The 26,475-nt window shown below is 47.0% G+C and overlaps 7 protein-coding genes across 7 annotated transcripts; 5 read left to right on the forward strand and 2 right to left on the reverse strand.

Moving 5' to 3' along the window:
* Positions 1–96: 96 nt before the first annotated feature.
* On the forward strand, positions 97–4,543 carry JR316_0000701 (putative ATP-dependent RNA helicase DDX28; the record flags this gene model as incomplete). Its single annotated transcript, XM_047886515.1, is given in 8 exon segments — positions 97–335; positions 355–1,639; positions 1,839–2,069; positions 2,133–2,224; positions 2,283–2,575; positions 2,632–2,672; positions 2,731–2,826; positions 2,882–4,543. The coding sequence occupies 8 exon segments, from the start codon at positions 97–99 to the stop codon at positions 4,541–4,543; spliced, it is 3,939 nt and encodes a 1,312-aa protein (XP_047754261.1).
* Positions 4,544–5,090: 547 nt separating this feature from the next.
* On the forward strand, positions 5,091–7,172 carry JR316_0000702 (Transcription factor cbf11; the record flags this gene model as incomplete). The annotated part of the gene is made up of 4 exons (XM_047886516.1): positions 5,091–5,156; positions 5,209–5,905; positions 5,968–6,348; positions 6,418–7,172. 4 exons carry the CDS (start codon positions 5,091–5,093, stop codon positions 7,170–7,172), a joined length of 1,899 nt encoding a protein of 632 aa, XP_047754262.1.
* A 191-nt stretch (positions 7,173–7,363) lies between these two features.
* On the reverse strand, positions 7,364–10,325 carry JR316_0000703 (RAD50-interacting protein 1; the record flags this gene model as incomplete). Its single annotated transcript, XM_047886517.1, has 11 exons — positions 7,364–7,859; positions 7,908–8,149; positions 8,203–8,501; positions 8,552–8,695; positions 8,750–9,005; positions 9,058–9,171; positions 9,220–9,355; positions 9,408–9,530; positions 9,583–9,789; positions 9,840–10,111; positions 10,167–10,325. 11 exons carry the CDS (start codon positions 10,323–10,325, stop codon positions 7,364–7,366), a joined length of 2,448 nt encoding a protein of 815 aa, XP_047754263.1.
* Positions 10,326–10,654: 329 nt separating this feature from the next.
* On the forward strand, positions 10,655–11,348 carry JR316_0000704 (Beta-carbonic anhydrase 1; the record flags this gene model as incomplete). Its single annotated transcript, XM_047886518.1, has 4 exons — positions 10,655–10,754; positions 10,817–10,841; positions 10,902–10,967; positions 11,024–11,348. 4 exons carry the CDS (start codon positions 10,655–10,657, stop codon positions 11,346–11,348), a joined length of 516 nt encoding a protein of 171 aa, XP_047754264.1.
* A 709-nt stretch (positions 11,349–12,057) lies between these two features.
* JR316_0000705 (Transcription factor tau subunit sfc3) lies at positions 12,058–19,121 on the forward strand (the record flags this gene model as incomplete). The annotated part of the gene is made up of 17 exons (XM_047886519.1): positions 12,058–12,112; positions 12,167–12,540; positions 12,591–12,745; positions 12,796–13,105; positions 13,156–13,381; positions 13,448–13,536; positions 13,599–14,187; positions 14,241–14,308; positions 14,418–14,615; positions 14,666–16,799; positions 16,859–17,234; positions 17,289–17,544; positions 17,591–17,772; positions 17,833–17,995; positions 18,052–18,124; positions 18,175–18,533; positions 18,588–19,121. 17 exons carry the CDS (start codon positions 12,058–12,060, stop codon positions 19,119–19,121), a joined length of 6,141 nt encoding a protein of 2,046 aa, XP_047754265.1.
* Positions 19,122–19,446: 325 nt separating this feature from the next.
* On the forward strand, positions 19,447–21,863 carry JR316_0000706 (uncharacterized protein; the record flags this gene model as incomplete). The annotated part of the gene is made up of 8 exons (XM_047886520.1): positions 19,447–19,503; positions 19,565–20,179; positions 20,230–20,372; positions 20,438–20,771; positions 20,839–21,054; positions 21,117–21,140; positions 21,188–21,422; positions 21,481–21,863. The coding sequence occupies 8 exons, from the start codon at positions 19,447–19,449 to the stop codon at positions 21,861–21,863; spliced, it is 2,007 nt and encodes a 668-aa protein (XP_047754266.1).
* Positions 21,864–21,973: 110 nt separating this feature from the next.
* On the reverse strand, positions 21,974–26,429 carry JR316_0000707 (MAP kinase kinase kinase wis4; the record flags this gene model as incomplete). The annotated part of the gene is made up of 5 exons (XM_047886521.1): positions 21,974–22,289; positions 22,343–22,655; positions 22,715–24,375; positions 24,435–24,689; positions 24,742–26,429. The coding sequence occupies 5 exons, from the start codon at positions 26,427–26,429 to the stop codon at positions 21,974–21,976; spliced, it is 4,233 nt and encodes a 1,410-aa protein (XP_047754267.1).
* Between the last annotated feature and the right edge of the window lie 46 nt (positions 26,430–26,475).

Raw genomic sequence — 26,475 nt, forward strand, 5'->3', positions numbered from 1 at the left:
ATGAAATTTCTGCTTCTTCCTTCCACGAGCTTGGTGCGGATTAACGGTCGGACATGGTGTCTGAGAGGATGTGGTGGACGGTTGGGGCAACGAATGATGAGTGGGATGTACGAGAAGTATGCAGAGGCAATGGCAAAACGTAAACCTGTGGAAGGGACGAATGGGGAGCGGGTGGCGCTGTCGTTTCCTGCGCTGGGACTGGACGACAGGTTTGTGAAAGCACTGCAGAGGGCGTTCCCAGAAGTGGAAAAACCGACTGCTGTACAAGAGAAGGTTATCCCAGAGATACTGGGTGGGAAGGATATCCTGCTGAAGGATTTGACGGGGTCTGGAAAGTAAGTTTGTGATTACAAGACAAGACAAATTTGTTGAACAGGACAGGTCGTTTGGACTAGTGCTCGGACTACTGAATAAACCTCGTATGATTATACACGACGAGAAGGGGGGCAGAAAGAGAGTTATTACGACACTGTTCATTGTGCCGCATCGAGATCTTGCTCTGCAGCTGCTACGGTGGATCGAACGGGTAACGGATGCGTTGCGGCCGTCGCCGCCGCTTCGGTCGATTGCACAAGTGCTGGTGCGGGTCGGAGGGGGAACGCGTGGGCTAGAAGAGCTGAAGGAGACTGCGCCACACATCCTGATCTGCACGCCACAGGCGCTAATGGATGTATATGAGCGTGAGCGGGAAGCGCTACGACTGGAGACTGTGAGGACGGTGGTGGTGGACGAGGTGGACTGCCTGATTGAGAGTGATCCGCGGAAGGTGCAGAAGCACGCGGGAGCGACACGGACGATTCTGGATGTGATATACGCGAAGCGACTGAGGGCCGCGACGCAGCATGAGGAGGAGGACGAGGACGAGGATGGCGAAATTGACGGCGCGCCGGATGACCTGCCGCAGCTGATCATGACGAGCGCGACGCTTACTGTGCGGTTCCGCGACTACCTGCTCAGAGAATGCCACTGGCTGAACCGGGGGAATCTTGTCAAAGTGCGCGGTGACGGCGAGGGCGACGAGGCGGGGCGGGTGCTGCACTCGCTGCTGGTAGTGCGCCCGGATGGGACGGTGGTGAACGCGGAGGGCGCACGCGAGCCGCCACCAAGAGCCGCACGCGAAACACTCGCCGTCGAAGATGAGCGTCAAGACCCAGATGACCACGAAAGTAAGTCTGACTCCTGCCCTGACCGCCGCGTAGAATACGCCCGCACGCAGTCGCCGTTTAACCCGCACGCAGTCGAGGCGATCGCAACCGCATTTGCGCTGGACGTGCCGCAGATAGCGCTGGTGGTGGTGGGGTCGAGCGCGCCGGTGCAGCGGATGGTGTACGAGCTGCGGCAGCTGGGGGTGAATGCGGAGGCGCTGGATCTGCTCGTAGAACGGCGGGGGCGGGCGTACCTGGCGCAGGCGGGCAGCGGCGTGGAGGGTGTCGCGCGGAATCCGCGGCTCCTGGTGGCGACGGCGGCGACGGTGCGGGGGTTGGACATGCCGCAGCTGAGCCATGTGTTCCTGCTCGGCGTGCCCGAGGGCCGGGCGGTGGAGGGCTACCGGCACATCGCAGGACGGGTCGGGCGGTTCGGGCGGGGGGGTCGGGTGGTGAGCGTGGTGGCAGAGGGGGAGGACGGGCGGATGAGCCGGGTGATTAACGGGGTCGGAGAGACCCCCGTGGTATTCGAGCATTTCGATTATTATTATTAATATTAATCGTCATGCGGCAGTGGCTGACCGTCTCCTTCTCTGCGAGCCATTTCTACCGGCGCGTCGTCTTTGGCTGACGGTCATGTTCCTCCTCTTCTTTTTCCTCTCTCTCCTCCCCTTCCCTCTCCTCCTCGCCCAGTCCTCCTCCTCCTCCTCCTCCTCACAATCTCTCTCTTTCTCCCTCTCCACCGGCGATGTCACCCTCACCATCCCCACCACCCGTCCTGGTCAGCAGCCCTCTGTCTTTACCACCGTCCTCCCCGGCGTATTCAATGTCACCTACACTATAACCCCTACAACCACATCCACACCCACACCCACCACATCTCCCACCACCTCTTCTTCGCCCTCACCTACTCCAGATCCTTTCGTTCTTGCATGTCCTTTCTCTTTCTCTCTTCTTTTTTGTCTCCCTAATCTCTTTGCTCTTCAGGATACACGCGTTGATCCCGCTTTTGCCGTTCTTGGTGTCATTCTTATTCTTACTGGCCTCCCTTCCGCTTTCTGGGGCCACAAAAACAGATGGTTCGTCTCCTTCTATTCTCTTCCTCCTCATCCTCACCCTTCTTATCGTCTTTCACAGGACCTCTTTTTTCCTCATCGGCTTCTATACCCTATCTCTTGTTTGTATAGTTCTTATTCTAAAATTCGGCGTAATTCCTGCCATAAATCCCCCAACTCAAACTCTCAGAGGCATGTTCGTTCTGGCTTCCTCCATCGCTGGCATCGCCGGTGGCGCAGTCGCCATCTTCTTCTGGAAGGGTGCCAGGTATGGTATTGGAGCCTGGGGTGGCTTCGCTCTAGGTCTGTGGATCCAGTGTTTCCATAACGGGGGTGTCATCAAATCGGTCGGTTTCAGGTGGATTCTTTACATTGGTTTGATATTTTTGTATTCCATCCTTTCTATTTCAACCTAATCACAACTTCACCAGGATGTGCTGTTGCCGGTTTTGCTCTATCTACCATCCCAAAGGTATTATTCCTTTTGCTTTCCACCTCCTCTACCTTAGCTTATTCTCGCCACCCATCAGATCCATTACCATGTACTTCTCATCTCCACGGCATTCGTTGGCGCTACTTCCTTCATGCTCGGTGTCGACTGTTTTACTACCGCTGGCTTGAAGGAGGTAATCAATGCGTTTTTCCCATCCAACACCATCATCTGACCATTTCAATCCGCAGTTTTACGTCTGGAACCTAGGCTTTCCTGCCCTCTTTCCAAAGTTTACTGAAAACCATATCCAATTCCCTGTCTCCCAAACTATGCAGATCGAACTCGGCCTCATCGGTGCCGTCTCCTTGATGGGCATAGCCGTTCAACTCCGCATCCTAAAGGTTCTTCAGAAGAAGATGCAGGAAATTGCCGAGGAGACTCAGAAACGAGACGAGGAGGCTGAACTCCGCGCTGCAGATAGGCTCGCAACTGTCGACCAGGAGCGTGACGCTTGGGAAAAGGACCATCCTACCCTTACAAAGCATGGCCGACAGGACAGTACCATGTCCTCTCTTCCGCTGATGAAAGAGCGGGAGGATTCGGCTTCCCCCATTCCAGATCCCCGCTCCTCTTATCTCCTCGATGAGCCCCGCCCCCGCCATGCATCAGGTCTATCCGACTTCAAAGTTGCACCTACTCCGGAAGATGACCTTAGGCGTGCTGCCCGTAACAGCAACCAGCCCGTTGGTTCCATGCTTCCCAACTTGGACCTCGGCACCCGCATTCAGGAAGACGTGCCGTCTAGTTTTATTGCCGACGACGTCATGGCTCGCCCAGTGCAGGTGTCAGCCTCTGAACTGGAGGACTTCAAGCGGAAACAAGAACTTTTGGCAGAGATTCAAACCATACGTCGGTCAATTGATATCTTAAAGTCGGAAACACCCATACCGTCCTCTTCGGAAGCATCCCGACGCCCATCTTTCGCGTCCAAGCGCACCCTTAGTCTTGACGCTACTAATGTCCTCCAGCAGCAACCATCATCGCACGCGAGACCACCGCGCGAGGCTGCCCCTCCTCGAGCCCGCGTGCATTCCATGGAACTTTCTTCTTTAGTAAACTCACCCAATGACCCGATCACTAGACCGACCAGCGTACCCCTCAAAGACTCTGACTGGGATTCGTATATACAGGAACGTAAACTATTACAGCCACCGGCTGGCATCACCCCTCCGATCGTGACCAATAGAGTACCCATGGCCCCAGCAGTGCAAGAAGCACTTCAGCGCCGGAAGAGGAGGGAGAGTGCTCTCGGTGTCGCCGCACCTAGCACTGATTCATCGGAAGATGTTCCCCTGGCGCGAGTGATACAACAGAAGCCTAGCAATCAGCTGGGACCGGTGACCATCCTGCCGCCTCGGCGAGCATCGGCCAACATCATATCCCCCGTTCCCCAGTTGGCAGCCAACACGCGGACCAGAACGTTTGAAGAATTGACCGAACGCCATCGCGAAAAACTCCGGGACATGCAGGCGCCATTGACCCAAGCCGAGAGGGAGCACGCCGAACTGGAGGCTGCCCGACAACGATGGGACCGGTCAAAAGCGCTTGAAAAGGAAGCGGTCACTCGACGACAGGCAGAAAAAGTGGCTGCATTGGAAAAGAGGAAGAAAATGGAAGGAGGAGGAGGAGAGCATTCACGACGATCGTCTGGGGAAGCGGGTCGGCGACACTCGCGATCATTGAGCGCAGACAAGCTGGGGAACCAAGGAGGGACATCGTCTCGACGGCTGTCAGCGATGAAAGTAGAAGACTGGCAGCGGTATCAGCAGGATGCCGAAATGGGCGTCAAAACTGAGCGTGGAGGAGTGCCATTCCCGCAGGAGACGCGGCGGAAAAGCAGAGATGCATAATAATGACGGACACAGCTACGAAATTATGACTATACGCACTTTTTTGGACATGGACTATGGTACATAGCACGCTACATACACATTGCATTGGAATGATTTGTTTTTTGGGAGATCAGGTGATGGAGAGTGACAGCGTGAGAAGATGTGACTGTTGTTTGTGGGACAAAACTCTCACGACGGAGGGAGTTTAAGAAATTCCCACCCACGTCTTGCTCTCACGCCCTGTAAGTAAATGGCGCAGACGACGGCTGTTCAAGATCCTTTCTTTCTTGACCACCACCTACACATGGCCCAAGTGCCCAACAATAACCCACAGTCGGAATCCCACCACAGAGAAGATACCCCTGCACAGGCAATTCCGTTTTCTCCCTCTGCAATTTTCCCCATACTTTATCTCTAATCCATACCGTGTCTCGACACGCTCTTATATAGGTCCAATCTGAGCCTTTGCGCAACTCGCATACACCTCCCTCATCCCACTCGTCGCCCCATCTACAGACCGCAGATCCAAATGTCTCTTTGCAGTCTATTTTGACTGCCAACAAGGATGCCGCCAATGCACCCCCGCAACAGTGGCCGCAACATCCCCAGGCCCATTCTCTCGTCCAGGCAGGTCCCTGTCCTATTTCTGGCAGTTGTGCAGAGCAAATAACCTTTTTCTAAAGGCCTCTTCGAGCAAGCGCAAGCTGGAGGATGCAGAGCCTGAAGATCCACACAGCAAGATTCGTCGTATCGTGCGCGACCATGTATCTCAAGATCCTGCACGCGTCATGCCAATGACCACCGTCATATGTTTACATGCCGCCGTCGCACAAAAGTCGTACGGGAGCGAGAAGCGGTTTCTTTGTCCACCCCCAGTCGTGCACATTGAAGGTCCCGTTTGGCACATGCGTACCCAGCAGCTCGCCATGGCTGTCGTGTCGGAGAGTGGAGAGCGCTCGTTTGAGCAAAAGGCCCCCTTGGATAACAACATGACCGCGAGCTTCAAGTTTTTGCACGTTACGGGGACTGCAAAGGCAAAGAGTTTTCAGCTCTCTCTTGACATTGCCGAACCACCTCCACCCGCCCTTGTTCCAGAAGGCGCAGACACTCCCAGTGGTCGAGTCTGGGCTTCGTTTGATTCGGCGCCTGTTACAATCATATCAAAGCCCTCTAAAAAGACTGCAAAGACGCGTAACATTTCGTCGTGTATTCTGGCAGGCGGTCCTGTTTCTCTCTTCAACCGAATTAATTCACAAACTGTGCGTACAAAGTACATGACTATTGATGGTGGTCAGCTCTGCGCAAGCAACGTATCCTGGTCGGCCTTTAATGTCAATGTCGTTCGAAAACCAGGCATGACTGTAACCGCCTCCTCGGTTGGTACGTGTCATGTGATGAGAAGTGATAGGGTCTTTTTTCTAACCTTTTCTTTTCAAAAATAGTTGCAGGTCCACAGCCAGTAACGTACGGGTGTGAAATTGTTTTGTCTGATACACACTCCGGTATCTCTACCTCGCCGCTTGTGATCCGCAAAGTCGACAAGGGCAAGGTTACCCACGAAGAAGGAGGCCCCGTCAGTCAGATGCAAAAGATTGCTCTTCAGCGGGTCAATCCCGACGGCTCCCGACATTATCTCTCTGCAGCCGGTCCAATACCCGGAACACCTGGGGTGGTTGCCCCTCCGGCACCGGGGATGTCTTCCCAGGCCGGCACACATCCTCTCCTATTCCAATCTCCTCGTGTACGTGAAGAAGTAAAGGACGGTTATCGAGTCGTCTGCGATGAAGTCGATGATTATCTATGTTGGACCATTGTTGGTATCTGTATGCATCTCACTCATAATCATCTATATCACTTTGCTCATTATTTACCTTTTTTTTTTGTTGTTTTAGCAAAGTTCCAGTATACCTTCTTTGATGCCTTTGGTCAGAACAACACTATACCTGAGGTACCCATCACTCCTTTTCCAACGTTGTTCACCGCTCCAGCCTACCGTCCTGCAAACAACACTATCGAGTTGACTGTCTCCAATTTCTTTTACGAACATCCTACCACACGACATCAGACCCCCCTCGATGTTTATCTAGGAAACCTTGGGCCTCTCCATCTTCGTGTCTACCAGGCAGCACCACCAGGCCCCCTTACTGCCATAAACTCTTATATTCCTGGTGGATCTGGAGAAGGACGGGACTCTACAGCCGCGTCGAATCCGCCAGGGCGATACATGAGTGCTCCATTGCACACTGTGGTCATTGTTGAAATGCCTCCGCTAGCTGATGTCATTAAAGCATTGGAAGACGACGCCTTGCCAACGAATACTTCTCCACCCAACGGCAATAAATCACATCCACCTCCTGACGGAGTTGAGGGATCAGTGCCGCCTCCACCTCCAATGCCATCTATTGCAGGGAGGAGTCTCCCGCTACTGTTTATCCGCGCATCAGATGGCGTTGGGTATCATTCTGGCCGTACGATAGCATGCGAAAATGTGTTCCAGGCCATGGATCTCGGAAACATGGCGGCTAGCCACCAGCAACAGCAAAATGGACAACCTGTTGATACCAATTGGATAGCCGCTGCCGCTGCCCAAGCAGCAGCTGTTGCGGCAGATGGTGGAATGCATGGGTGGACATTGAGAGTGATGTAATGATGCTTTGTTTTTTGAGTCTCTTCCTCCTCTCCACCTTAATATGTAACTGTGACTGTTATCGTTTTGCTTTGCAATGATTGACCATCTTTCTTTTTTTTCTGTCTTTGTCCTCTCTCTTTCTTTTTGGATACTTTTTTTTTGTATTATGTATCAGAAACGGCTGGGGTAAATTTGTGGATTACATATATTTAATCTTCACGACGTTTAAGAATCTCAACTACCTCGTCCCTTGCCATTTCGGACATTCCAACTACTTCAATGACAATCTCTTCCCATTCGGTATCACTGAGTGAGCCAAATGTGGCACTGACAATTTTTTCGCGTGCTTCACCTTCCAAGCTAATTAATCTTCCAGCTTGGAGAAGTTTGCTCCAGGGCGCTTGGATGCGCCGATGACCACCACCAAGAGCACCTTCTACAGCAATATAGCAGGTTTCTACCCATAGCTCGCATTCTGACCGGATGGACTTTGCCTCCTGAAGCGACAGATTCCCCCGATACATGATTTGATGGTGCAAAATATGATCGGCCAAGCGTTGGGTAATCCGCCGGTAGACGACAATGAAAAGGGTAGCAGGAAGAGTCGCACGAAGAAGATTAAGTTGTGAAGAGAGCAGTCCAATGGGCTCTAAAAGTGTCTGTGACAATCCAAACTCCGACACATCCGTTGGGACAGGTGATGCACTGTATTTTGACTATCAGCAAGAAAACGATGAGGGTGCAGATAACGACACTTGCACCGCAGCAGCACGATGTGCGCGTAAACCACTTTCGATCTCACCACAGACGAGTTGAATGACCATGTCTTCAGCGCGAACGCACAGATGTTTGTAATTGGATATCATCTTGGAGAATATCATATCACCAGGGGAAGGATTGCTGCCATTTGATAAATCTGGGAGGTAAGGGCTGGTTTGAGCCCAGTGGCGCAGGTCCTGATCACCGATGAACTCTTCCCACAGTTGCAGGAAAAACTAGGCAAAGCTCATTCAATTACCTGTTCTTGTGCACAAGAATATAAACTCACCAGGTCGTCACCCCATGTTTCCAGGCACGCATGTATATATCCTGCACTTAGCAAAGCTTTGCACAAGCTACTTGCTCCTGCGGTCCCGCTTGTACGATTTCGAGGATCTTCCTGCAAACTCGCTTCACGCAGACTGAAGTTCAAAGCTCCGGGTACTGAACGCACAAAGAATGATGACAGGGTCTCGAAAGCAACGAGAGATGAAGATATACGGCCATGATAAGCCTCCAGCAATGGGAGTTGAATGAGAAGAAGAAAATGTGCCTTTTGCACAGCATGAGGCAGCGGAGAATATCGATCTTCAAATTTTTCGGTGAGAACACTCTCAACGAGAAGAAGTATAACCTACCCGTGATTTGTTCGATCAAAGACTTTATCTTCCGAGACGATACAGTGGGTCTCAAATCCTGCATATTTTCATCGCTCTCGACTTCGTCAGTAATATGCCACGCGTCAGGTGCGTTTATGACCTCATTATATTGTCCTTCAACAACTAGAAGGCCCTTTCATTAACGAAGCATTGTCGCAATAACGAGGGAGCGCCTACATTGTTTTTCTGCCGATAGCCATGTCTCAAACCAATCTGCGTTTCCGAGAACGGTATCGGCAATGCCTGCCCATTTGGGTGTATTTTGAACGATTGATGTTCCTTGAAGCTCGAAACCCTCTTCCACAATGGCGGTGTCAAACGATAATGCCTGGTATATTGTATGTGCCAGAAGAGATGGATGATCCAATAATAAAGGTACTGTCTTCCGCAGTTTTCTGACAAGTAGCGGGAAGAGAAGTTGCGTGAATTCTCTCTTGAAAGAACAACTTTAGAATCCCGATGCACATGAAAGGTCAGACGCTTACCCACGCAGATATGTGCTTGTATTCTGTTTTGTCCAACAACCTTTGGATGACATTATTCATAAAGTGTGCATGTTCGTGACTGACATTCTGTATATGTGTAAAATACCATTCAGGCTAGCGAGGAGTCAATTACAATCATGGATTAGGGTAAAAGCCTCATACCTTTTCTAATTTGTTGGTCTGTCGTGAACCTTCGAAATGGAACTTGAAGCGCAGAGAAATGGGTTGAATAAGTGCTTGTAGAGGATAAAGTCCGTCTTTGTCCCCAGGGGGCGATTGATTGTGTATTTCTTGGCCACTGTATCAATCAGTCAGAGGTTGTGAACCAAGGGGAAAGCAAACTAACTCACATGCTTTGAAATTTCACAAGGTTAAAGAAGGCAATTTCAAATGCTTTGCGATCCTGCGATGCAACTGAAGCATATTCTACGGGTGCAGGCCAGCCAAACTTCTCAGCACATGTTACCAGAGAGCTGGAAATGGTAAGCAATGTCATGAATGTGAATTATAGACTGTGAGACTGACCTAGAAAGAATCCCTTTCATGTCAACCCACGTCCTATCGCGAAGATTTTTCATGAACGACACCAGATTAAGGCCCTGCTGATTCAAATCTTCCACTGCAGAGCATGCATCCACGATTGAAGTAACGTATTTCTGAAGTTCTCCGTATGCATTCACAGATTCCTTCGAAATCTTGGAAGCTTGTCGCACGTTCTCAACGGCCCCCTCGCTACAGGAAATCCGTGAGAGTAACCACTTAGCCAGAATGGACATACTTACCTCAGCTTTAAGCCAAGCTCGACGACTTGAATGTACTGTTTGACTGTTTGCAGCTCTTTGAGGTTGCGGTGCAGGGTTTCTATGTCTTCCAATAGAAGTGGTTTATGGTCATCCGATCCGCGAATAGATATTAGGCTTTGTGTCAAGTCAGATAGCTCGTCATTCAAGGTATGTCGCAATAACGACACGTCTTTCGCTTTGGTCAAGTGGTTCTCTGCTGTCACACGAGTTCGTCGCAAAAAGATGTCCAAGTCAGATTGAGAGGCAGATAGCTATGCTACCAGTGTACATTGAGCCAACTAACTTCGTGAAAATGCAACCACGTACTTTTCGATTCAATTCGTTCTGGTGTTCGAGGAAGGGGGATTCGACTTCATCCAAATCATCGATAGTGGGGAACCTTGAATTTATTGTTTCTTTGGCTTTACGTTGAGACTCTTGTAAGCTGGGAGGTTGTAGTAGCTGTCTAATATGTATGGAAGTCATGAGGCCTGTGGAAGTAATGAGAACGAAGAAATCAATGGCTCTGTGACTTTAGAACTCACGTTACATTGCTTACTCGTCATCATGACCCAAGTCCGGCGCTTTTACTGACATAATCACTTTCATCACATACCCACACCCATACCACCTCCTCCTATATAAAGGGTCAAGGCACCCAGGAATTTTGTCAGTCATGGCACAACAAAAAGTGCATCATAATGAGGGTACAATCGCGCCATCGAAAATCTCCCAAGAGATAGTCTTATATCCGATAAATTGCACTCACTCCCTACTTTTCACCCCTCCGTCCGTTAATAATCCTTCGGTCAACAATGTCTTCACATCAAGAATTTATCCCTGCTAATGAAACGTACTCCTCCTCTTTCAACAAGGGGGATCTTGCCCTACCTCCAAAGAAGCGCCTTATCGTTGGTGAGCTTGGCTTCTGGCGTTATATTCACTCATTACGATCTGACTCTTCTATGGACTGACAGTGACTTGCATGGACGCCCGCATTGAGTACACAAGTTTTCTTTCGACAAGGTTTATATATCTAAAACGTTGCACAATATTATTTAGACCACTCTCTCAGATTGGGCTCGATCTAGGAGATGCCCATATCATCCGAAATGCTGGTGGTTCTGCGTGAGTGCCCTTTAGGTATTGCAGACCCGGGCAAACAATTTATTATTCAATGCTAGTCGAGAAGCTCTACGAAGCATCGTAGTCTCGCAACGCCTCCTTGCTACAAACCAAATTGCCGTCTTCCGTCATACTGATTGTGGAATGCTCACTTTCACCAACGAGCAACTAAGGGAACAAGTGATAGCAGCTTCCCCAGGAAACGCGGCAATTGCGGAAGCTGTGAACGCTATAGATTTTCTTCCAATTCCATCCTTAGAGGAAAATGTCAAAGCCGACGTCCAATTTCTGAAAGAAAATCCTCTTGTTTTCGAAGCAACGACTCTTACAGGTTGGATCTACGACGTTCATACCGGCAAGGTGTGTAAAAATGTTTTCCGATAGATGGTTTTGGTGATTTCATAGCTAAATCTTATGATAAAGATTAAGCAAGTCGTTTGATTCGATCAACCATATAACTGAAATGACCTTGCTACAATCAACAAATAGGCGTGCTAATTATATATCTTTCGCTTTTCGTGTTTGCTTTTTGTTTTATGCTGGTGTAAATATGTTTGATTATGAAACCCAAAGCCAAATAAGAATTGTTCAGCAAAGTTATTGCACTCTGTTGATTTATCCTCTAGAAACCTTTCTATTGGTTTTCTCAAAATGGTCTGTTTTTTCTCCAAGAAGTTCCGTCGCAATTTGTCTAGTATATCACCTATACTACAAATCAAGAAAAATACGTAACCGCTCCATCCGTTATCGGGTACTGCAATTCGATCTCGTGCCCTCATTGACAATCGACAGTGTAATAGGACATCAAGGCGCTTGCAGACGACGACTTGAGTATATACTGAAGTCAAATCTAGTACTTAATCATTGTCACGTGCTGAAACGCTTTCCGATGTCATTTTTCAAGAACTGGTAAAGAACGCTTGTTTCAGTGCGGACAATAACTGCAATTATTTGGCTCTTGCGGGCGATGTTCTCCTATTGAGTGCACTTTACTTTCAAAACCCATTAGAGAACGGTTTTTTGGACCATATACCGTTGGACCAGGAATCCCAATTAAAACTGGTTTACTTCGCGGTACTACAACCGATCATTTATGGATGAACTTATCCACCACTGTCTTCGCGAACTCGCCTTCGACGGCGAGTTGGGTAAGTTTCTCTCGAGTGATTCTACATCTTCTTCCTCTCACAAAATCTTTCAAGGATCCAATGTATCTCGTCTGAAGGATTTCATTGTTGATTTCTATGCACACACCAATTCCTCTCATACTCAGAATCCTGACGACACATTCTGTGCCTTTGTTTGGGCTCTGGTAGTGCAGCAGCCCTCTACTATTGTGGGCGTGGTTTCTCCCGAACTTGGTTCAGAAGTATGGATAGCACCCCGGACAAGTGCAATGCGCAAGGCGCAGGCTAGAGGAGAAGATCATGTTGAACAGCAACCTCCGCAATTGGATCCCATCTCTGAACCAAAAACAACCTCTCTTGATACTCTACAACACGCATATGGGGATCGTTTAAGGATTGCTGTTGAACCTGATTCCATATTTGCAGCTATTACAGGATCTCATATCCGAGTTAGTGGAAATTTTATATCTTGATCAAGTTAATTCACATCTTTTCTCAGTCGTCAAAAATGAGCCCCATGGTGTACTCTGCCCTACAGATCATTACTCGAGGAAGAGATTCTGGAGTTACTGTGGTGGACCTTGGGAAACAATCCGGATATGATCAAAAGACATGTTTTTACTTGGTCAGACAGCTAACAGAGCTCGAACTTGTGTAGGTTTGGCCATTCATCTTCAGAATTTTGTACACTAACAAATACCTAGAGTGAAAGTTCGTCGCGGTGGTGTGGGTACTCATTTCTGCATTCACAAATACTTCTTCGACAGAAGTTCGTCATGGAAGGCCATACGGGACGAAGAAACACAGGCAGAAAATCTTCAAACAACAGGTCTCGATAGTGAGGCCGATTTAAAGGAAGAAGACGAGGAAATTGAAGATCCAGCAGCTCTCAACTTCACACCTATCGATGCTCGCCACTTATCAAGTCTTCCGCTGATAAGTGGAAGGGTCATTAGATTACTGAAAGCCTCAAAAAATCATATGCACGCCTCAAATAACATGCTGATAACCCTGGTGGGCATTTCAAGGTGTATTCGAGAATACATTTTCCTGATATCTCCTAGGGATTTTCGAATCCGACAAAAACGGACCGGAGGTTCTTCCAAAGCAGAATTCGTGAGATGATTCAACAACGACTCATAGAGAAGGTCGTGGTTCCAAGTAACAAAAGAAAATCAAACAGCAAATCGGTGAAATGTTTCCGCCTTGTAAAACAAGAGCTTTCTTCCCATGGAGACCCAGTGCCAATTCTCTCCGATGCAGATGATGATTTGGGAGAAAATGCTGAAGGTAACAAAAAATACATTTACCGCTTAAATCACGTTGTCATTGTCTAACAGATATGTACAGTTATAGGACAAAATGGTATCAAACTCAATACTACTCTACACAAGCAAATTATCGATCAGCTGGAGGATTCTGGCACCTCGGGCATGACTCTTAATGTATGTATCTATATCTAATATTATCTACGGGTCACGTACCAACATTTTTTTTTAATAAATAGGACCTATCCACGTCGCTCTGCCATTTTGACAAACGGACTATTGAACTTCTTTTGAGTCGTGCTGTTCACCACCATCCTCCGTCTCATTTAAGCGACCTACGCATCGCACCATTAATAGAAACAAGTGGTCGAGAGCGACGTCACCGATACATTACAGTTGCCAACTATCGCAAACTTGTAGCGCAAGAAAAACTCGATAATAAAAGTTTTGCAGGTTATGATAATATTGACTTGTCAGACGTTGGCGGTTTCCTACCGGTCCCTGGCAGCTTATTCTACGAAAAAGACGCCGAAATGATCCAATTTTGTGACAGCTTCAAGAGGAATGAGCAAGGTCGTATATCCAAGGCAGGGAATAAAAAAACCAAGAACCCAATTCTCCCGGACGGGAGGATCAAACGCGGAAGGCCAAGAAAAAATGCCATCAAAAACGATGGTCAAGTTCCCTCTCGATCGTTAAGACTGCAGGCACCGAAAAGAAAAAGGGACGATTTGCTGGATAGCACGCAAGTAGCTACTATCGAAGATTTGGATGATCCTCCTAAAAAGAAAACTCGGCATTCGAAGAAACCCCAAGAGCGAATACCGGGTATGCTAAATTCTAACTTATCCCAAGCCAAATTAACAACAGCAACTACACAGATCCCCCGACTACACGAGGGAGAGGCCGCCCACGAAAAATCAAGATTGCTGATGTAATTGACAATGAAGTAACTGAGCGACAATTATTACGATCTCCGGACACGAATACCGTTTCTGAACAGGAAAGTAGTATTATTTGGGGTCAACAGATTGACTGATTCTGTTTCTGTCCACCAGGGTTATGCGGAAGACATCAACATGGATACGTCACCGAAGGCGCAGAAAAAAAACGTAAATATCCCCACTTCCAAAAGTATTTCAGTTGTGGAAGGTGAACCAAATACCTCCGAACGTGGCGAACTTATAAATCGCTTGTTACCTGATGAGGGATCTCATAAAGACACAAATGACCATGTATTCACAGTACCATCTACGGTAAGGCTATCATCACATTTATCGAAACCTCATAATGATTCTTAGAACAGAATAATACGCACATTGAACAAAGGGGTGATGATGTCCGCGACATGGCTCGTAGCATGACGGATATCCCTGAAATAATGAATCAAACCGATATGCGTTCGTCTTCTCAATTCTCAGAAGGGTCGCAAAGTCCCGAAAAAACACCAAACTCTGTCCCTAACGCCGCTAGGATCAATGTTTCACAACTTCGACGGGAAAACGAGCTACTTCGAGTCGTTGAAAACGCCGGAGGTATCGTCAATATCCAAAACAAGGAATTTTATCAAGCCCATATGAAATTATTGGAAAGTCTTGCACAAGCGGGAGAGCCTACTAGTGCCCCTGTCGGAACCAAAACCGATAAAAGAACTGCCACTGCGACTTTCGCCAGCTTAGAGAATAAGGGACGAATAAAGCAACTCCGAACCTCAGTCACCACATTCACTGGTGTCACACGGCCAGCGTGCATTGTATATCTTCCCCACATCGAACAGAATCAAATTAATGAATTTCTTGCTGAACTTGCGCGGAGTTCTCAGCAACCAGCATCTCATCTAACTTCATTTGTCAAAATTGACAGGAGGTTAGATTATGGAGCTGATACTTCCTCCACGTCGAGAGGAATTCTTCCTCTCCAACTTCTTCAATTAGAACGGCCTAGCACCAACGATAAGGAACGATGGAGCAAAAATGTCAGCAGAGCTAAGCAATTATTCACCCACGACGACACCACAATTCGAGATGTTTTTCTTGCAGAACGTACTACGGTTGCTCAGTTGTATGGCTTTATAGTCGGAAAGGCGTTGAGATGTCGAAAATTACATCTTGCCGCAATACACGCATTCGAAACGCAAGTGGACTCAACTAACATCGTCTCTCATGAAAAAAGAGTCATAGATTTGTCTTTTTTTTGCCATGACCTCCCGTTAGATCTTTACTGCTCTTTGGTCTCACCTTTGACCTTTGACGAGGAGCTCGCCATGAAAACAAAGTCATCAATGGGCCAGAAGACGTTGGTTCGTGATTTGCCTCAGCATCTTCAAACACTTTTGCAGCTTGGAAGATCTAGAGCTCGTTCCCGGATTCTTGACATGTTGGAAATACTTCGTTCGTTAAACTTAGTCACACCTCTGCGACCATCTGATTCTAGTATTGAGGAACCTTTCCTCAGTTGCATTCCAAAAGGTGGTCATCCAACGTCGTTCAGTGTAGCTTCATTGGACGGATGGACGATCAACACCCCAATGATTGCCCCAAACTATTGGTGCTTCAATGAAAGTAGTTCTATCCATTTGTATGCAAAATCGGAAATTCATCCACCCTATTGGAAAACCAACAAACTTTCGTCATATTTCGATGTCACGGTCTATTGGGATCAACTGCGCGAAGCATGTCTTAACACAAACATCAATATCGACATCGATGTTCATTCATCCCAGGCTTCTGCCGCAAGTGTTGCTGCAGCTCGATCTCTGCGTCGTGCGGCATCTTGGAAATCCGAATACTTTTTAACCTGGCATCAAATGCAGTACATGAAGCAATACATAGATTCAATGGCATTTTCCACCCCTCTTCAAATTTCAGATGATACAGAACGACGCAATCAAATACAACATATAGCATGGGTCATTAGCGCTCCTCAAGAAACTGTGGAAAACTTTTTTTCTTCTTCTAGAGACAAACTTATCCGAACATCAGAGAAGATGAAAGAAAAGGCCAGGAAAACGCAGAAACGTACCGAGGAAGCTAAATTATCTTTAGCCAAGAAAGCCGAAGAAGCAAGAACTCAGAGAGAGCAAGAGTGGTCCAAGTTGCTCGTGAAAAGTCATGCGACAGCTTTGACAGGACCCGCTGTTGTTCGCCTGGAACGAATTCGAAATCAATTTCTACAATCGATTTCTCTCAAGAATGCCTCGGAATGGGAAAAAGACATTCAATCGACCTTGGACGAAGCAAATTGGGCGAACTCGAAGGCCTTGAAAATAGCATCAAAAAGTTTTTCGAATGCCAAGAAACCCTCTGCCACATCAGCTGCGATAATACCTGCCTCGGAATCTTCTATTCAAAGCCTAATTGAATCTCAAGGACCGCCATTGCAACATTCCAAGGTTACAGTGAAACGGAAAAAGAGAAAAGGCCAGAATGCGGATCCGTCTGGTGCGTATTCCAGAACCGCTTATATTTAATCATCGGTATAAAAACTTACCGATAATCAGATAGTAGTGCTACCATTCCGAAAAAAGTCACAAGGCGGCATCGTTTTCAATGGAATACAGAATACGACGAGCTTGCCCGTGATGCATCAGCAATCATTCGTGCACGCTGCAGAAGCCTTTCCAGACTTGATTGGGGTGCCTTCGAACAAGTATTCCCGTCCGTGCCGCGAAATACTGTGCGCCAACGGCTAGCACATATCAAAGAAACGCCCGGGAATGAAGCGTACCTACGCCGCCTAGAAGATACCTGGTATGATATCTGGATTAAGCACAGGGGAACTTCTGCTCTTCCAGATGACGATTTTGGAAGTGCATCCAACTTTAATTTGGTTAAGCACATCGAGTTTCTGAGGGCACATGTCGATAAAAATGCCATGTGAGGGTGTTATTGCTATCTATAGTCCACAAAACACTAAAATCAATATTTTAGCCGTGTTGGATTTGCTCAGACCAAAGAAATTGCTACAATTACTCTTCCCTCAGATGTTGCATCTCTGATGGAAACCTATAATGTCGTGCAAGCTGAAAAAACCGCTCCTGATTGGGATTTCATGTGGAATGCCCTCATCGAAGAAGGTCGCGAGAAAAGATTGAAGAAAGCTGTAATATCACGATGCCCTGAAAATTTCCCCAAAGTTCGACTGTCCGAATTGGATGAGATTGCATTGGCAGAGTCTACTCTCAAGGTATGTGGGATTTGATCTCCTACGGTCTCAACTCATATATAAGAAGATGGCGATGGGCACACCGCCTGAACGGTATGATCCTGCCCAGGGATCGTCATTGCTAAAAAATTGGGGTCAAGATGTCATTGATGTAGCCACAAAGAATCTCTTGACTCGTGGTGTCCTTTCTAAGTCACAACGGGACCCACTAAAACAAGGACCAGGACGTCAGCTGAAGATTTCTGAAGCGTATGTACATGTTATATTTTAAAAATCAACCTTTCTTAGCTATTGTCGATCTTTTTACAGTAATCAAAATGCTATCGGAGGTAATATCACGTCTGACACATTCCAAGACGCTACTTCGCTTTTGGAGGAAATCGATCCAAGTGATACGACTTGGCACGACTGGCCATTGACGGCCACTGATGGAGATTGTGCTACTTTGATTGAATTGGTTTCCGAGGATAAAGTGTGTATCTCAACACTTTATTTTCCTCTGGCATCTATAATATTGCTTTCTTTTAGGTGGATTTCAATATTGACACTTCTCTGCCTCGAGCAGAACGCCCGGGTCTTGATTGGAACAGCAAAAAAGCAGGTAGGGTATGAGCGATTGTATTGCTAGCTTTGCTAATTACAATGCCTCAGACGACGATCAAATCGAAACTGCGCTAGCTGTGCGTTATAGGTTGGATGCGCGAGCTAGTCAAGATATATCCTCAGATGACCCTCAAATCACGGCCACATCCGCCGATTCAATGAATGAATGCCTGGAACCATCAGTAGAAGCGCACACAGACTCGGGACACGGACTTAGTGTCGAGAACATACCAGCATGCTGCAGAAGGCTTACGGGTCAAGGGCTAATCGATTGTGCAATGTGTCTCGGTGACGCATGGTCAATATTTCGCATTTCGCTGTCCCAAGATGATCAAGAAACCGCTGATTGGGTTTTGGATATTGTTAGCCAACGAAGAGAGTCCGGAATTAAGAAAGGCGATCTCATTGTATGTCGTAATGCCTTTTTGTCTCTTCTCGTTTGAAGGTCTCATTTTTTTCAGTCACTTGCGGGCCCTCGAGATTTACGAGTGGCGATAGTTGTGAACCAAATGGTGGAGGCTGAAATACCGTTGATACACTGGATGGGATATGACTCCCTTGTACTAGTCTCTGCTCAATACCTTCGGAAGTGGACTGTTGTGGTATCTGAAGAACCTTTTGTCAATGCACTGCCTCGCCGCTGGTTAGACATTCGCGGCAACAGAGTTGCTGACTTCTGGCAGTCTGGCCTTCGGGCAGTGATGGGTCTGATCGTATTTAGACCTGGAATTACTCAGGCAAGTTGGTCAAATTTGGAACTATCGAACATTGTTGATGATCTTCCACAGACGGAAATTCGATGGCGTCTACGCGCAGTTTATGATCGTCAAGAAGTGAGCGAAATTCTCCGACATTTGCGGCGAGAGGGATATCTCCGTGTTCGTTTAGGATATTCATCAGTGTGGACAACGTGTGGGACGGAGCTGCCTTTTGATGAAGTGGAGGAGCGAAAAGTATTTTGGTTCATTGGCGACAAGCATTGGTATCAGTTGTAAAAGCATGTATTGATGTAGACAGTGAGAATTGCATAAGAGATATTATTGCGATGGAGATGCAGGGTCCCTTGACAACTTGGCAGTACGGCGATCTCCAAATGGATGATTTGGGTTTGATGTGGCCCAGGCTTCCCACCACCAATGTAGACAACCTTGGGTCGGTGGTCAAGTCATCTTTCGTCGTCTTCCTTCCTCTCCTTCACCTTCTTCGACGGCTGGACCGAGCCCTTTCCCTGGCGGCCAGTTTTAATTTGTACTACCAATCTCCTAAGGTCACATTATACATCCTCAATTGCCGATCTTGGCTAATTCAAAAGCAGGCATCATGCAGTTCAAGTCTTTGGGAGAGGCCGTTCATCTTTCTGGGCCGTTGCAACTTATGGTGAGTCTGCGGTGAATTTATGCTCGCACACTGGAGCGGTTTATCTCACCTATTTTTTCAGTGGAACAGGATTTCCTTTTCTCGGCTCACTATCATTTATTTCATATTCTCCATCGCCCATTTTATCATTCAATTGTCGATTCAAATTAAGGCATTCACTATCAATGCGGAGGCAGCCCATTTCCTCTCCAACATAGTCAACGAAGCACAAACGACCAACAATAGTCTCCCCCTTCTGAATGGCCCCATTTTACGGATGTGTAGTTGGGTTCCTTCCAACCTGAATGTCGATGTTGCTTCTTGTCCTGTCATTTGGAATGGCACCGCTTCTGAAAATGACAACTTCAATAATATTGCAATTGCAACAGCGTCTTCGGCCCAACCTTTCATTTCATCGACCTCATCGGCGTCCTCCGTACTGTCATACGACACAAAGGAAACAGCAGTGGTTTCTTCAGCTAGCGTAACGAAAAGCACGTTTATTTCTACCACGCTACCTAGTACTCCAACCACCATTCGTGTGCTCTCTACCCAAACATCCACCCAGACTGTCACTGTTATTGCTACTGCAAAAGTCACTTCCGTGGCCGATGAAAGCGACACACGAACCGGTATCCCACCATTGACGAGTAGCCCAGACGATGAGGGTGCCGATATCGACAATGATCCTTTCCAAGTACGCATAAATTTTTGTGAATTTTACCTTGATCTCACCTTCCGCTAAAGTATCACAACTACCGACGTGGCGTTCAGGTAATTCCATCTCGAGAAGGCAACACGGTCCAGATCACTTTGGTTGGACTAGTAAATGATCAAAATGTTACTTTGGATAACGATTGTCTTTGGGCACTCAACTGGCCGGTCTCTGTGTAAGTACACTTCATTGAACGTGTATACAATTATCTAAGTACACTCGTCATTGATAACGATACAGTTTGGGTAATACCAAACGCGAAGATATGGTATTCATGGCGTTCCAGGTTTGGGTGTTAGGCATGTCTATTGTCGCCCTCATGAACGAATCCATTCCCCATATTTTGGCCTCGTTAGTCACGCATCTAATGGCGACCGGTTGGGCAGCTTTCCAAATTAGCCATACTGCCGAATTCCATTCAGACTTTAATCGTGTTATCACCCATGGTGCATGTAACAAAGTTTCCCTTCTGCCAACTTACTGGGAAGCTCGAAGCAAGGCAGAAATTCCAAGCCTCGCACTGAATGTTATTGCTCTAATCATATCATCGTTTCTGACTTGGAGGCTCATCAAGGTAAGTGTTTTATAGCGTTCCCATTTTCTTTGGTTATTCAACTTGTTCAACCTTTATCTCAACTCAGTTGTTTGGATGGCAAACATTCAAACGCGTTGGAGCATCGTTGACTATCAATCGCATTTACAAACTCGTTTTGATTCTTTCGATAACCATCCAACTGTCTTTGTTCTTTATGATTGTGACGGTTTCTCTGTGGGTCGATCAGCTTCTCAACAGCGTAATTGGTGATTTCGCAACATCCCTAAAGTTGTACAAGGTGACATCGTTCATAACCTTGGCTGTGAGTTTTCCGTGTTCTTTTCATTCAAATTGCTCCAGATACTGACTGCAACACCTTTGAAGTTGTTAATTCCCTGGTTAATGACTGTAAGTCTCTCGACAATCAACCACTTTCTCCAATTAATCATTATCAGGGATGGTTTGCCGTTCGGCGAGAACTTCGCGTGCCAATGATTATATTCTTGTCACTTTCGGTTCTTTACTTGATTGGCTGGGGAGTCATGTTTATTTCAACTACATTCCGATGGACGTTCAGAACCTGGATTTTCTTCTCTATCATGGCATGTGCTTCAGTCTTCCTCACGTTTACTTCCATCGTATTGGGAATTATATGTCGCCTCAATTTCGGAAAGGGGTTAGCTCGCTATTGTTAGTGTTTTCACTCCTCGCTGCTGATGCTTGTCATGGCTAATACCATTGGTTCCAGTGAATGCTCATCAACCTCTCGATGAGGAGGATGATCTAAACAGATCGTATGGTGGTTCCGATTTCGAGAAAGTGGCTTTCCCATCGTCGGAGAAGCCTCTTCCCACCTACGCTTCATCATTCGATGACTACGAATCTGGATATGTGCCTTCCCTCCATTACGGCTCCACACAAGGCCCACGATTCTCCAACAAGAATGCGGAGCCATTCGAGACAGGATTCCAAGGGATATCAATACCTGCACCCGCACTTCAACGTAACATGAATGAAGTCCAAGTACACCGAGCGAACAGTTATGGTAGTACCAAAAGCGGGGGCAGTCATCGGTCCCAGGAAAGTAGTAGTAGCTCTCATTTAAACCATAAACGCTGGGTCATTGAGTGATCCATTTTATTTTCGAAATAGTAGCCCGAATTTGCTTGAGGCACTTGGATATCATATTTTGAAATCTTTATTTGTATTATTCTGCTGCTCTAGTGTGTGCAGCGTTGTATCTAATCAAAAGGCGGGGTAACAGGAGTAGAGCTTCTGATCAATTCGATCTCTTGCTCGTGTACAATGGCTGCCTGGCGCGCCACTGTGGCGCCTTCATAATTCCCTTCAGGTATAACAGGCTGATCCATTGTCAGTTCTAGAGTCTCCCGGAATTCGATCATCCAGGGATGGTTCATAAGCTCTGCTGCAGACGGTCTTCGAACAGGATCGATTGTTAAGCATTGCTTGATGAAGTTGATACCTAGTTCGCTTAGTTGTCCTGGTTCAGGAAGTGGTGGGTGCTGTGTTGCTACACCAATATGAAACATAATTGCCCTAAGAGCAGGATATTGATGAAACTTGATGATGGTTAGAAAGATACTACATACCATTCATTGTCCAAATTGCTCCAAGGCTTTTTGCCTGTGGCACATTCTAACACCACACAGCCAAGTGACCATATATCCATTGCTCCATGGCGTCCTCGTTTATCGTTCTTGATAACTTCGGGGGACATGTACATTGGGGTTCCAGTGAGACCATTGCTCATTGCACCTAAGCCATTCACGTTGACCGACAGGTTTGCATTCGACACATCTATTAGTCGACGAGATCTCTGGACAGTACGCTGATTCTTAGCAAGAATCTTTGCAGCGCCGAAGTCTACAAATTTTATGACGCCCATGTGATCCAATAGAATATCTATGTATGGAGAAATTAGGAATAGTTGATAAAGTGCACATTATAGTGGGTTCACGTACTGTCTGGCTTGACATCTCTATGCACAATGTCTTGAGAGTGCAAATAGGCTAGACCTTCTAACATCTGCATGGTATAGACCTGTATGAGTGTTTCGTCTTCAATTCGTCCATGCTCCGACAGCGAAGCAGCCAAACTTCCTCCTTGGCAAAATTCCTCAAAGATATAAACTTTATCGCGATGAACCTCGATACCGTAATATTCGACAACATTGGGGTGATGAAGCATCTCCATAACACTAAGTTCTTCTTTGATCTGTGCAAATAAGTTGGGCAAACCAGAGAGTTCCTGGAATTTGATTTCCTTGACAGCCATTAGAGACCCAGAGTCTAGGTTGAGAGCCAGATACACAGATCCGAAAGCCCCAGCTCCAATAAATTTTCCTTGCTGCCATCTGACTGATATATTGGAACTCGACGATGCGAGGAAAGATAAGGATCTGTCCTCTGGAATCTCGTCGTTGAGAACCTTACCAAGTGTACGATGTTTCAAACCGTGGATTGCTCGAGCGTCTTCGATTTCGCGAAGTGCCTTAGAGACCCTCTCCCAAAAGACCCGAGCTTTTGAGTCTATGAAAGAAACGTCCTCTTGGCTTGATACAATAGCAGGGAAATCGTCCTCGACAACCTGTACATCTGCTATTTGCATCTTCAGGAGTTCTTCCTGCTTCTCTTTCTCTTTTCGAGCTTCAGAGATAGATCTTGCCCCAAGGATGTCGAAGTGACTGATAAGCAATGTCATACAGCTTGCTACTTTCTGTCGCAGCATTTCAAATTCCCCATCTGGTAAATGCAGTATATCTCTCTTTGTGCGATGAAGCGTATATTCCAGAGCGTTGACAGCCCATTTAAAAGTTCTACGATCGGTTGGATCACAGTCATCACAAATAAAGGAAACCCATGAAATTGCCAACTTGATCAGCAGCCGATTAAATTTGAGAACAGTCGGGCGGTCCATGTATCGATGGGCATGTTGTGCGTGCTCCGAAGCGTAGAGGTACCAATTAGCGAGTAGTTCCTGACCGCCATTTGTTACACGCAGAGAATTTCGAACATGGTGGACTGAATCGACGATAGACTCTGCAAGTCTGTTTGTTGCACGAGCAATCTTACGCAGTTCTCGATTAACGCTGGGAAGATGTGCTTGAGTTTCAAAAAGGCACGTTAGATGTAAAGAGTTTGTCGCAATCTCTCCGTCGTCCTCGACAGAGTCCAAAGATTCCGCGAAAGCCTGTTTGGCGAGACTGAGCCGTCGTTGAGGGCCGTCAGCTATTAATCGTACACGGTTGTCTTTGGTGTCCAAGTTTATTTTCGGTATACTGAGTGACATAAATCTGCCATTCCATAAGAAATGCGTCTGTGGTGACAAAACAAGGAGATAGGCAGCTTCATCTTCTCCTCGTCCGTCTACGTGCTCCACAGCATGAATTCCCTCATGTTCACCACCGAGTTCATCCACTTGAAAAGCTTCATCCAGGATCTTTCGTATAGCTTCGGGTCGTTCAAACAGGGAGCTGGAAGCAACAACATATACACCTTCTTCCTCAAGTGAATGCGTGTATACTAGGAAATGATCGGAGTTGACGAGAAGGTTAATAAATTCATCCAAAGGGATATCGTCAAGACTGTACTCTGCAGAGTTGCTGAAGCGTTGGGTAAGCACTCTGGAATTTGACTGCTTTTAGAAATTGAATGACTGAACGGAGACTTTAACATGACAGACCTAGAAAAACGTTGAAGCTTTCTGTACCTAAGACGAACACTCTCTAGGATCTTGCTATACCAACTGATGACTTGCTGATCTGTCATTTTCCTCTGGACTTGATCCTGTTGAACATGATTCGGTTGATGTGCGCCATTGATATACAGATCTGGATCAAGGTTTGCATGGGCAGTGCCCTCCCTGGTGTTCAAGGGTACTCGAACTTGGGTATCAAAATAATTTGTCACTCTGACCATCAATTTATTGGTCAATGAGCTTTAAAAGTTGCTGAGACCTCATCCAGATAGTGGGAAGAATAAACACTCACCATAATTGCTCTGCAACGAGACTAGAACCGCCAGGAGTGGTAATACTAACATCATTGAATGTCGCCCATTGAGCTTCCAGCACGTCGGTTTCCTTGAACAATATACCCTTTGCTCCACTTTTAAGTTGCCAATGTAACAACTTGAAGAATGTGACCAAGGCTTCCAGTATTGTAGAATCGTAGTCTTCGCTAATACACTCAGGAAGGTTCCAGTTCCCACCAGGATCGGGTGCCAGAATCGCCTCGTATTGTCTTTTCAGCGTGCAAGCCAGACCAATACTAAGTTTTAGGTCCTCTGTCATTTGATCAATAATCAAAACATCAGGGTCCTTCAGTTTCTGCACGTAATCCAGCCTCAGCCGTAGTCCAGCCTGAGCGAGTTTGGTTGGAAATGATATTAAGGGTACCAGCTCTTTTTCAAAGGTAGGAAGATTCATTTCCTTGAATAGGGCAGATAGATTGACCTGAGCATCGCGAGCTGCTCCTAGGAAGGCATGCACCGTTACAAGGAAGCCCTTCTCAAAAGTGAGTTGCATAGATTCTTCTTTCAAAAGACGCTCTACAAAACTGCTCCCGTCCGCGATATCTGCATGGTGATTGCCATTCGCCGTTGAGCGTCCGCGCATGCCCATTCCAATAGGTACTTCATGACTAGTGAAGGGTTGATTGACATCTAATGTATCACTGCCTGTCCACCGACGAAGAAGGGCAAAATGATGCTTAAGAGTGGTGAGGACAGTATACCAGGTGTTGAGAGTATCGGCTCGAGCTTGAAAGGCACTCTGCGCCGCAATTGGCTTGTCGAGATAGAATGCTTTCAATGTGGGATATAACGATTGCACGATATCCAGGCGGCGAAGAATTGTAGTTACTTGAGTAAGCGCATCTGATATGATGTCCCCCCCTTCACTTGTCTCTGTAGTTCCAATGGGCGACATAGTGAAGTTTAAAACTTCATTGATGACGCCGTCGACGGTTCGTAGACGCCGTTCCTCGAGCTTTCTCTTTTCCTCCTCGACTGAGCGACCGTGAAATTTAGCCCGGATTCCCAACCAGAAATTTACATGGTTATTGTGCTGCTCGTCCCCGAAAGTATTGAGTGCAACTGCGATTCGCGTCTTCTCTGACTTAAGGACGTCTCCAGAAAGTACCGAGGTGAGAAGTGCCTGCCATTCTAATCTTTCCCGTTCTCTTGGGGAAGCTGGCTGTATGTGATCTTCTTCAAGCACAACGGTAGATACTCCATCATGTGCATCGGAAGCTACCGCAAAGGTCGCATGAGCAGAGTCCTCGTCCTCACTGTTGTCTCCTGCATCAGTCAACTGTCCTAGTCCTCGTTGAAAATAGTGGCTATCAGGGTCATTGCGAGGATCGTCAGGTTCTGCAGTATCTTCAATTCCATTAGACCTATAGCGGCGCACAAACTGCGAATATAGTTTAGAATACTGAGTGACCGCAGTGCTTGAAGTTCGTGTCGCTTGAGCGGATGAAGAAGTTCGTGACCTATTAGACCGGTTGTTTCTGCTACCGTTGAGCTGTGTCGGTTGAGGGAGAGCGGAGTAAGTTCGAGGACCCATAGTACTCCATGTTTCTTCATCTTCTTCTTCATCGTCATGGTCGTGGTCATGTTCATGGCTGTGGTGCTCGGGGAGAGGATATAGAGTCTGGGTGTGTCGTCTGGGAATCATATCGGGAAAAGTTGGACAGACAAAGTACAGATAATCAGAATACAGG

This window comes from Psilocybe cubensis, chromosome 1, assembly GCF_017499595.1.
Source record: "Psilocybe cubensis strain MGC-MH-2018 chromosome 1, whole genome shotgun sequence".
Taxonomy (NCBI): domain Eukaryota; kingdom Fungi; phylum Basidiomycota; class Agaricomycetes; order Agaricales; family Agrocybaceae; genus Psilocybe; species Psilocybe cubensis.